At 39.3% G+C, this 12,462-nt stretch overlaps 1 protein-coding gene across 8 annotated transcripts in view; it reads left to right on the forward strand.

Moving 5' to 3' along the window:
* AKAP9 (A-kinase anchoring protein 9) overlaps positions 1 to 12,462 on the forward strand; it is a 132,803-nt gene that overhangs the window by 17,919 nt on the left and 102,422 nt on the right. For 5 of the 8 annotated variants that reach the window (XM_072412834.1, XM_072412842.1, XM_072412833.1 and 2 more), the window contains exons 2-5: positions 3,657 to 3,911; positions 7,257 to 7,301; positions 11,097 to 11,150; positions 11,577 to 11,747. In XM_072412834.1, the coding sequence (XP_072268935.1) occupies positions 3,657 to 3,911; positions 7,257 to 7,301; positions 11,097 to 11,150; positions 11,577 to 11,747 (525 nt within the window). The remainder of the gene's footprint in view (positions 1 to 3,656; positions 3,912 to 7,256; positions 7,302 to 11,096; positions 11,151 to 11,576; positions 11,748 to 12,462) is intronic. The other 3 variants (XM_072412839.1, XM_072412838.1, XM_072412840.1) reach the window with 3 other exon arrangements.

Here is a 12,462-nt window from a genome sequence, read left to right on the forward strand (position 1 = left end):
ATGGGCTAGTTGTCTATTCATATCAATATCTCTTTCTCGCTATTCTATTTTATATATTCAGTGTTCTCTCCAGCCCCTTTTAGCTGGGTGCACCACCCAGCACTTTTCGATGACCACCTGGCTATTTTTGGGTGGTTACTAAGGAGCTGGGTCACAATACAGGGACTGCCACCTGCCTACAATTTCTTCTTCTATTGATATATTTCAGTACATATACTTTTATTTTACAGTGTTTGAAAAGAATAAAAAAAATCCTGATTGGATCTCTAAATAAAATAACCCACAGCAAGCCGATTTAATTATTTATCGATTTATAGTTGTCAGAACAATGGGACAAAGAATTGCTAATAGGCTGAATTGGGTTTCTGTACTTTGTTTTATCTTTTAGGTTATTACTTGTTCAGGTGTCACATTGGGCACAGTACTCATGGTCTTTTTTCTGCTTGCCTTTCTGAGCATGCTTCTACCAAATGAGATCTTGGCACAGGACAATGAGTCTCGGCCAAGCTTTAAATTTGATTTGGAGGATTAGTGTGGGGGCTTTGCAGGAGAAATGTCGTCTTGGGCATTTGGGTAAATTGATTGTGTCATTAAATTCTCAGAAAGCTCTAATCTTCAACGAGAGTACCGTCTGAACCTTGGTTGCTGCTTTCTTTTTATTCTTTTTTTATTTTAGTGGACACCCTAGCATGGTTTTAGGATGCCTAAAGTATATTAGAGCTGCTTTTTGTTTTACTGAGGCCTGTTGTAACTTTTTTTACCTGTTGATCTTGTCCATCAATGTGATGATCTGTCCACTTTATGTAATGGGGTGGCAATGCTTCAAGAAAGCAACAAGATTAATTGGGACTTTGAGGCACATGCTCAGGATAAATTTACCATTTGGTTTACAAAAAATAGAAAAAATAAATACTTTATTACATAATCAACAATACATAAATAGTTAAAACCATACATAGTAGAAAAAACAGTGACATAAACAACAGTTCATACTTCGTCTCCATGAACAACAACACGTTTCACGGAATCTATATGTCCAAGCAAAAAACAAACTGCTATTCCATATGTTTGTAGGTTGCTTCCAAATCGGACAACCAAATGCCTCCTATTTCTTATCATTCATTTCTATGCTGCCAAAACACTTCAGTGTTGTCACCCTGTGGCCAAGTTGGGCTTAGATGAACTAATGTAGCTTAAGGGGGACTTTAGGGACAAGATATTTAAAGCCTAACACCCACTTATAAAATCAAATTGCTCAAGGGGCCATATGGGCCACTAGATAAATGTTTATTGCCACTACAAGGGAGGTTCAAAGACTCAACAACCAAGGGTTGATGAGATCAGTTTACTAGACAGTATTCTGCTACCAAAAAAGAAGGTAAGTACTGTTCCCACCAAACAACAAACCAAATGGAAGTTTGGGGGGTGTATGATTTACTCAACACGTTTCGCTGATCTAGTTTGATTCCTCAGGAGTTCAGCAAAAACCTTAGTGGTATATTGGTGTAGTAGTGGTGGTACTAGGCCTCCCATCTCTTTCCATTGTTTGATTTGGGGATGTGGTACTTATTGATTCAATAAATATTTAAGGGGTTTTCACTCGCCTTCAGTTGTACCTACCCCTTTAGTTTTTGGACTTTTTAAGGAATAATTTAACAATTCTTTGTATATACAGGTAGTCCCCTGGTTACATACGAGATAGGAACTCTAGGTTTGTTCTTAAGTTGAATTTGCATGTAAGTCGGAACATGTACATTATTTTAATAAATGGAATTAGGCAACGTGGTGTCAGTTACTGTAAAAATCTTCACTGTAAGGTAACCACAAACAAAGCAAAAAAAAAAAAAAACTTTGGAGCATAGACATTCATTAACTTCTTAACCAAGCTGTGCTTTGATATGCAAAAAGAAACTGCAGGGTTTGTTTTTGTCATTAAAGAGTTACAAGAGCTTGCAGAACAGCAAAAGACTTCTTCTGCAAGTCATATGAAGCCCCGTTCGTATCTAGGATTTGTCCATATGTCAGATGTCCTCGGGGACTACTTGTATAGAGTGTATGCTTTTAAAAATGTATATAAATAAATGTGACTGATTATTAGCTTTGTCTTGTTTGGGTATCCTAAGTCCCTCTTTTATTGGGATCTCTTTGGTCTCATTACTTTGGAAATGTTATATTTGGGATGTGGTACCTTAAGCTACGTACACACATCAAATTTTTCTGGTCTGATAATCATCTCGGGGTGGATATCGGGCGTGAATCTGGCGTGTGTACAGCCCGTGTCATTTATCGTCCGTGGATCCATCCTGGTGACGGGTGCCGCTCCGTCGCTCTCCCCCTCCCCTCTCCATAGAGCAGAACAGTGCTGTATGTACAGCACTCGTTCATGCATCGTGTGCTTCTTATCAGTTCTTATTGCACATGTGTACACAGCTTTAGTATCTCTGATTTTTGTAACTGGGGATAGCTTTTTTTTTCTTGTTCCTTGATTGTTGATTTAGGGTTTTAATACCCCTTCTCCAGTATTAATTCCCCCTTTTTGGATTTTTAACTAAATATGGCACCTTTTATGTCAAGCAGTACTGCTGGCATCTCACCTGGCATACCTCGCCGTAAATCAGTGTTTCTCCACTTTTTTTAACCCCTTGAAATAACTTTCAGGTCTTCAGGGAACCCCTGCTATAATTACTATATCCGCAGCTCACAGTACATTAGTTGGTTGGTAGGAAGAATGCCTCTTACATTGCTGGCTATTGGGAATGGCCAAAAAGATCATTGGAATCTGTTAAACTGACATGAGTGTCTAAAATTGTCCATTGCTCAAGGAACCCCCAGCAACCTTTAGAGGAACCCTGGTTAAGCAACACTTCTGTAAACAGTAGGGGAACTTGCTCTTAATATATTGTGAACACCTTTCTTGCTTTTTTGGGTTCATTGGGCTGGGATTTTTGTAACTGGGGATAGCTTTTTTTTTCTTGTTCCTTGATTGTTGATTTAGGGTTTTAATACCCCTTCTCCAGTATTAATTCCCCCTTTTTTGATTTTTAACTAAATATGGCACCTTTTATGTCAAGCAGTACTGCTGGCATATCACCTGGCATACCTCACTGTAAATCAGTGTTTCTCCACTTTTTTTAACCCCTTAACTTTCAGGTCTTCAGGGAACCCCTGCTATAATTACTATATCCACAGCTCACAGTACATTAGTTGGTTGGTAGGAAGAATGCCTCTTACATTGCTGGCTATTGGGAACGGCCAAAAAGATCATTGGAATCTGTTAAACTGACTTGAGTGTCTAAAATTGTCCATTGCTCAAGGAACCCCCAGGAACCTTTAGAGGAACCCTGGTTAAGCAACACTTCTGTAAACAGTAGGGGAACTTGCTCTTAATACATTTTGAACACCTTTCTTGCTTTTTTGGGTTCATTGGGCTGGAGTAATTTTTTTTTTTTTTTTTTGGAATAGGTCCAAAAAACTGGGAAATTCAAGTCTTGTGACCCAATAATGATAATTTGATGTTCCATCATGCTTGGTAGTGAAAGCAGCTGATCTACAGTTCATTGTTGTTTATGCTGCAGAGATGTTGCAAATATCACAGAAGAATTACTTTCATCCAGAACCATTAGGCATGGCTAAAAATGTTTGTTTTAATCTTGCAGCTTGCCCAGTTCAGACAACGTAAGGGGCAGACTGACAGCCAGGCTTCCTCCAAGAAGACCAAGAAGAAGAAGACCTCCTCTGGCTCCAAGCATCGGGAGCAACCTGAAGAAACTCCAGAAGCTGTCTTATCCCACAGCGATGAAGCCCCATCACAGACTGCTCAGAGCGGGGCCAGCACCACTGCCGAGTTCACCATCATGAGAACGCTGCCTCATGGCGAGATTATCAAACATGACAAAACCTACACCATTGAGGTAAGGGCCCAGGAAAAATACTGTGATTTACTTTGAATTAAAAACTCTTTTTGTTATTTGTAACATTATTGAGGGGGTTCAGCATCATCCATATTCTAGCCCCCTGTCTGTTTACAGCGCTTGTATTGACCACAGTGGCATTCTCTTTGGACAGGGCAGTGACATTTGGCGGGAGTGTGCATTTAAACCTTGGAAGCTGTATACAGGATCTTAACTCTTCTTTTTAAATTCAAACCTAAGCTTCATTAAGCTCCTACCATTTACCACATTGAAACCAGAAGCTCAGGGGCCATTTATTATTGTTATTATTATTACACAGTATTTATATAGCGCTGACATATCACTCAGCGCTGTACAAAGTCCATAGTCATGTCACTCACTAGCTGTCCCTTAATCTCACAATCTAAAGTCTCTGCCATAGTCATGTCCCTAATACAGTCTAAGGTCGATTTTGGGGGGAAGCCAAATAACCTAACTGAATGTTTTTGGAATGTGGGAGGAAACCAGAGTACCCGGAGAAATCCCATGCACACACTGGGTAAATCTTTAAACTCAGTGCAGATAGTGTCCTGGCCGAGATTCCAACCAGGAACCCAGTACTGCAAAGGCCAAAGTGCTAAGCACTGAGCCACTGTGCTGCCCAAACTCTGACTAATATAGGTGCAGGATTTGGAGCTGGGAGAAGGTGATGGTGGATCTGACTTGGATGGTAGTTGTGGCACAGTTTACAACCTTGGTATGGGATGCAGAGGCTGTGCAAAGATACATACTGTACAATACAAATATGAATTTATGATATTGTATTCTGTTTGACAGCATTAAAATCTTAAACTCTTTTTAGATCATGACAGGTTCACTTTAAATTCACTTATCCCTCTTCAAATTTACCTTTCCTGATCGGATTTAAAAATTGCTAATTTATGATATTCAATGACATCTGTTTTAACAGTCTTTCCATGCCAAGTTTTTGCTAGACTGCTTAGTTTGCTGAGCCCACGATAGAATCTGTGTGCTAAGATTTATTATCCACGACTATATTTGGAATTCCAAGTTGCTTGACAAAAAAAGCCTCATGCTCTAAAATTGTAACATTTAGTAACTGTACAAGTTTGCATGAACATATTGCTGCCATGCTACAGTATACAGCAACACTTTAATCAGTGAAGCTGGGTGATCCAGCAAACCTGGAAGCTTCACTGTAGCCTTGGAGAGCTTTAATAAATCAGGCTCACTGCATTTTAAAATGGTTTTGGTGGGATAGTAATAGGTGGAAATACATCTATTCTTGCTATAGAAGGCTTCACCCACTTTTTGCGACCAGCACCCTAAAACTGCTCCACTTCCCAGGTGGTTGCAGCTCCCTAACATCTTCACAAAGAATGGTCCAGGATCAGTATTCCAGCAGCAGCCTGGAGCATGGTACACTGTTGTAGAGTATTTTCTGTTGCGGAAGTGAGAAATAATAACATATTTCTACTTATTTCTCTTCCACTTCTAGCCAATTGAGAATTTAGGCCATGAAATTTCTGGGGCTCACCGCTCAGGGACATTTAAATGCAACTTAGAATTGGGCTTTAACAGAGTTCTTCTTGAAATCAACAGTCGAGTTACTTTTTTAGACCGGGAGTATGGGAAATGTAAAGTGAAGTTGAAAAAGTTGCAAGTTTCGAATGACTGTGAGCAATGGATGGTAGCTTTGATGTTTACATCTGTTGTATACATGGTAGTTTGCTTGAAACCATTGCTTTGATATTACTGAACCTGAAATATTCCAACCCCAATACCTGAAACCTAAGCCTATTCTCTGCCCTTATTTCAACCCTAATGTCAGTTTCAGAGGTCTAAAAAACATAAACATGTTTTATATCCTCCTATTGATCTATGGATTTATATATCTTTACAAACAGAAACAGCTAGGGAACTATCTACCTACCTAAATGGGCATCTTGCTAAATAAATAAATTAAGGTGTATATATTGAAGGATACTGTTAATACTTCGACATTTTAGAGCATTAACTGCTTTTAATCTTTGTGGCAATGGTTCTGGGAGGTTTTCTTTGTCCTTCCTTTGCCCATCTGTACAAAGACAGCCTCATAAAGACAAAGTTTGACCAAAATGGTATGGAGAAACTCAAGTGGCCTTTACAGAACCCTCTCCTCCTATTCCTACTGAATACCTTTGGAATAAATTGAAAGTAAATGGCCACATTGTCCTTCAGACACTTTAAATCAGGGGTGTCAATCTCAAATACACAGAGGGCCAAATTTAAAAAATTAGACCAAGTTGCGTGTCAAACTTGAAAGGTATTGAACAAATTGAGGACACTTTTTCCTCTCATTAGATATGAAACATTTTCATATGGAAACAAAGAGGTTTTGCCTAAAATTCAATCTGAAACAAGCCTATAATAGAGAAGGAGGCCTAAGATTTTTTTTTTTAATTATATTTAAGAAAAAATCTTATGCCTGTTTCTCTATTTGTAGCCTTGTGAGTTAAATTTCAATAGGGTTACTGTGTTCCTGTTTCTTCTTATTGAGATTGATTGTTTTACTTTGCCAGAGAATGCAACGTGAATCAAAATGAATTGCTGCATGCAATAGCTCTATGATAATTCCAGATTATTTCAGCATTTGAAATAATCAGTAATTATTTGTAAAGTAATCATTTGTAATGAGCCTACCTGTCCGTATATACTCCAATGCAGAGCCATGCATAGCCAGAGAGCTGTTCTGTAGACGTGAGTGATGCCACTACTACAATTCCTGGCATTACTTGCGTCCATAGAACAGTCCACAGGCCTATAGACGCAAGTGATGCCGGTAATTGTAATAGCGGCATCACTTGCTGCAATACGTATTAGTCGGCGGGCGGGCCAGATGTAATTCATTTTCAAAATTTATTTGGGGGCCAAAAAAAAGGACGTTTCGGACCAGAGTTTGACACCCCTGCTCTAAATCTTAAGGACAGCCTTCATGGAAGAGTAGAGAATGTTGTAAGCAGGCCAACTCCATAATAATGTCAGTGGTTTAGAATAGGATTTCCAAAAAGCTCATTTAAGTGTTATGGTCAGGTGTCTTTCAGACCTATTGTGTATGCTGTTGAAGAGAGGTGAGTAGCCCTGAAAATCTGCAATTTAATCCTTCTCGATGAATAAAGGCATCACTTCAGCTTCACATTTTGTACTAACACAGAATAATACCCTCGTACTATAAATGGCCACATGGAGATTCATGTCGCTGTATCAGTGCAAAATAGGATACACATGCAGAGAGCACTCTCTAAAATAAAAGCACCTTTGAAAAATAAAGCTTTTTTTTTCAAGTAGGGTTTTGTTTTATTGTAGCCTGAAAGCGAGGTGTCCACCACGGCCGATGATTATAGTTCTGAGGTAAGCCGAGCTGTGCATGCTGCATGCAGATGATCCATCTGTCTGTGGGTGACACATTTTTATTCCTGATCCTAAAGAATCTGTGATTGTCACTTCATTCTTCCTCCTTTGTCTTCATCTGCCATTGGGGAATTTGTGGAAATACACCGCTTTGTTTTTCCCAGTGTCTTTCCGTTCTTTACAATCATTTAAATCTTTATTGAAATTTACATGAAATGATTACGGTTCAGGTTCATATTGTTCACATTAAAGGGATTGCTTTATTTTTAATATAGCAGATCTACCTTAATGGGCAACTCCAGCCAAACAGCTAAGTACACTGAAGATAGATGTGGTTTGAGAAAGAAAAAGATCTGCATAGCAATTCCCCTTTGTTCTGTGTGGCCACATCATCTTGCAAACTAGTGATTGTTTTATGTTTGCTTGGAGTTGTTATTTATTTTAAGGGTGCTGAACAGGCTGCTGGGCTGCAAAGTATACACCAAATGGAGCTTCCAAAATACCATTGGGGTTCTAATTAGCAATAGTGGATCCTAAGTTCTAGGGGGAATTCTCTTAGCCTCCCTGTCCTGCTGGCCATTCACAAAAAAACTGAAGTTGATGGATAGAGCGGCAGAGACCCAACTTCTGCTCTGTGGTCTATGTGACATTCTTATCTCCAAGGGGCCAGGAAGAACAGCAGGAACTCTGCTTATCCGAGCATTTACACAAGCAGATTTTTAAGTCCATATGAGAAAGTCTATATGACAGAAGTTGGGCCTTGCTGTAAAGGAAAAAACAATTTTACTGTTTTAACCCTGGTAGGGTCATTGTTACCAAAGTTGTGCATAATACCAATGGCAAAGCCTGACAGCATGATGGAATTAGATTTTGGGAATAATATAGTTGCAGCTACCTGAAGGTAAAAAAATGCCATCAGTTATTTCACTGGTGTCTGCACAACTGGAATATATTATTCAGAAGAATGCACCCTTCTGCATAGGTTATCATATGACCATGAATGAATGATCCAACCACAGTCAATTGCAGAAAATTACTTCTCTTTGGGAAGCATTTATCAAGCAAATTTTGTGGCACACTTAGGTGGAAATCGGACTGCATCTCATTTAACAAACTTTGGCAGTTATCACGTATTTGTGACTCCTGCAATTGAATCCCGAGCACCAAACTGGAACTTTCAATATTTTTCAACCAGGGTTCTATGAAACCCTGGGGTTTCTCCAGAGGTTGCTAAGGGTTGCTTGAGCAATAAGCAATTTGTGACTCTCAAGTCAGTTTAATTGACACCATGATCTTTTTGGCTATTTGTAAGGTTGGCCACCATGACCAAAATGGGGGCTCTTAAAGTTTTATTTCAAGTATTGAGAAACTACTACTACTACAACTACTACTCTAAACAGACACACAAATATGAAGTGGTTAGTGGCTGTTTTTTTCTGTCACAGTGCTACTTAGCAGCAAAGCAAGAACTTGGGCTGCAACCCTGTAGTAAATCTACTCTATAATTTCTTGGTCTGCTCCTCTTTACACTTGTCTTGTAGTTCTTTAAAGGTTAGCAAGTGGCTCATCCTTTTTCAAGTTGATACTGAGTCTTTTCCAGTCACATGTCCTGTACATTTCTTTTCTGCACAAAAAGAGCTGTTTGTCAGAACATATTCTTCCCTGGGGAGAAGCCAAATAGCAATCAAGAACTCCGCTGTCAGCAAAGTAGAAATAATCAGAGACAGTTTATCTCTGCGAGAATAAGCCAGCGTGCAGAGTCAGGTGTAGCAGACACATTTCTCTTACTTTACATGTTTTCTTTTTAAAGTTGATGCAGTGCGTGTAAAATTTTGCTTGTCATTGCAACTCTGGTGTGACATTTTAGTCCTCTCCTCCTGTGTAACTGTCTGTATTCATTCATTTGCAACCCCTATTTAATGTACAGCGCTGCGTAATATGTTGGCGCTATATAAATCCTTTTTATTATTGTTATTATTAATAATAATAATAATAATAATAATAGTAATAATAATAAAGGTTTTAGTGTTGGGGATGTCTTCTTACAATCTCTTTTCTTCACTGCTCTCATTTCTCAGCTCTTTGGGTTTGCGATCCTACTGCAGTTTTTAACTTCTCGATGTGAAGATGGGTTGCAGTTATTTATTTTTATTAATATTATAATTAATAATATTATTGTTAATAGTATTTATATAACGCTGACATATTACGCAGCGCTGTACAAAGTCCATACCCATGTCACTAGCTGTCCCTCAAAGAAACTCACAATCTAATGTCCCTACCTTAGTCATATGTTTTTAATACAATCTAAGGTCAATTTTGTTGGAAAGGCAGTTAACCTAACGGCATGTTTTTGTAATGTGGGAGGAAACCAGGGTAACCGGAGGAAACCCACACAAACATGGGTAGAACATGCAAACCCTTTGCAGATAGTGTCCCGGACGAAATTTGACCCTGGGACCTAACACTGCAAAGGCTGGAGTGCTAACTACTGAGCCACCATGCTGCACCTATCGCACTTGAATAAGTCTGTTAAAGTATGTATACAGGGCAAACTATAATTAGTTGGATGGAGGATGGAAGGTTTAGACTATGTACACACACAAGGTGATGCTCAACGGGGACTTTGTTCATGGATCTGTCCAACAGAGGATGACCCTTATACATGTCATTAGAGATGACCACAGTGGGGTGCCGCTGACTCATTCTCCTCCCTCTCCTCTCTAAAGAACAGAACCGGATTGCGTGTGCAGCACTTGTTCGTTCACCTGTCATACTTTCATCATTACGAGCGATTAAAATAGTAGGTGTTTACACTTACTATTAGAATCCTTGGAATCCCTTAGAATCCCTGTCAGGTTTTTAGTGCTGGGCTTACAAAGTATTACCCCCTTACAGGTAATCATCATCACTAGGGCTAAAAAGTGATGGAAGATCCACCTGTTTCCCTGTTGTCACCAGTACCGAGTGAAAAAACTTTCAGTGTGGAGAAAACAAAAAGAAAACTCAGACAACTGTATAAGCAGAGAGGTTTCTCCATACTTCCTGTTGTATTTCCAAGAGAGGAGCTGAATAGAAATTTAATTTTTTTGCTTTATACATACTTTAGTGGGTAACATCAGTGTTCAATCCATAAATATTTTAAGTTGGGTGGAAAGAAATTGTAGGTGGGTGGCAGCCCCTGTATTGTGACCCAACTCATCAGTAATCACTTAAAAACAGCCGGGTGGTTACTGAAAAGTGCCGGGTGGTGCACCCAGCTAAAAGGGCCCGGGGAGAACACTGAACATTTTTTAATCCAGCAGGCTTATCAGAACTGCCCTTACAGTAAAGCTAACCCCACACAGCGGGGGGGTAAATGCTGCTATTACATATTCCTTCCTTTTGCTGGATTCTATTCCATAGGATCAGCCTCCTGAGAACATTTTTTCCTGTGCTCCAGCAATCTCAGGAGCTGTCACCTCATTGTATATAATGCAGCACCAAGTTAGCAAGCCACCCATTATTCAGAGCATTTGAGGGAAAGGGACTGCCGGAAGGAGCATGGGGCGAGATAGGTAAAAATGCTGTATAATAATACCCCAAACAAAAACAAGCATTTTGCCATTGCATTGCAAGGGGAGTACCAGGGCCGGTAAAGTTTTAAAAGTGTTAATGCAAATCAACTTTAATAAAATGCAAAAATGAAACAAAGCAAATTATATTTTGTAGAATGTTTTTTTTTTGTCTTTGTTAACTGGCTGAGATTTACACACAATCCTTCTGGCTGTTGTTTTTTTGTTTTTTTTACCACAGGTAGTTGGTGAGGATTTGCAGCTGACAGCAAACAGCACAGCTCACACCCCATGGGTAGAGTATACAAGTGTTCTTGTATCACTAACCTGGCATAGCTAACCCCCCATAGAGCTCCGGGGTCACAATGGTTAAAGGATGATAGGACGGACTCTGTGTACTTTCTCGCTTAACACATGCTACATGCACGCTCTAACCTTTCCTATACTCCACGCTAGCTATCTGTTACATAATGAGAGAAAATGATGCCGTTTTGCTTTGTCAGTTTTTTCACACGTAGTGAATTTGGTAGAAATGTGTCAGTGCTCTTGAGGCGCAAATTATCTCCACAACAAAGGTGGTTGCCATGGCAGTAAGCTCGCTCAGTGCTGCCGGATTTTTCGATGTGGGTAACTTTGCTGTCAGGGTTGGGAAAAGCTGCAGCTGCTGTTACTTTGCAGACTTACAAGTGCCACCTTCACTAACCAAATTGGGTCAATACAGGAGGAAGAGTTCGAGGTACGGGAGACGTTCAGCGAGCAGGGTACCCAAAGCGCCCTTTCGCGGCTGGAGGTAATGGAGGATGAATTGGTTGGGAAGCAGCAAGAAATCGAAGAACTGAACAGAGAATTGGAGGAGATGAGGGCAGCATATGGAACGGAAGGATTGCAACAGGTACGCAGATCTAAGTTTATATTTTTATGTGTTGCATTGCATTTATTATATCATGCAGAGTTGGATACATTCAGATATGGGTGTGCTTTTTTAAATAGCATAGAACTCTTTGCAGTTACCTAAAAGTATTCAAAACAAAACCAGGTTCCTGTATGTGACACATTAATAAAAGTCAGTGATTTGCAGTACAGCTAGATAGTGCTAACCAATGTTTAGTTTTTGGTGCCGGCTAGCTGTGTCATTGTTGATGAGTTTTCCTTAAATCCTATTTTGGGACATTGCATATAAATAGCAATAAAATATTTTTAATATAAAATATTATTATTATTCAAAAAGGGCTAAAGTTTTGCCTAAAGCATAACTGAGACCAAAAAACATAATATATTGCAGCTTGCAAGTCCTTACATGTGTTTGCTGCATTAGTTCCTTTATCTTTACCAGATATTGCTGATAGTATGACACATTGGGGATCTATTTATAAAGCAATGAATGTGACAGTCACAGAAACATTCCCTGGCAAGAGAATCTTTATGGTTTGAATGTTTTGGTGGGAGTAATTGATTCAGCACCAGGGAATGTTTTGGTGAATATCAGGCTCACTGCCTTATGAATAGATTTCTTACCTTCCAAATCTCACTGTATTTATTAAACTAAAAAAAGCTGATAAATTCTTTCAAAACATATCTAAATGTAATATGGAAACCAGGCTTACCCA

Source organism: Pyxicephalus adspersus, chromosome 5 (assembly GCF_032062135.1).
Source record: "Pyxicephalus adspersus chromosome 5, UCB_Pads_2.0, whole genome shotgun sequence".
Taxonomy (NCBI): Eukaryota; Metazoa; Chordata; class Amphibia; order Anura; family Pyxicephalidae; genus Pyxicephalus; species Pyxicephalus adspersus.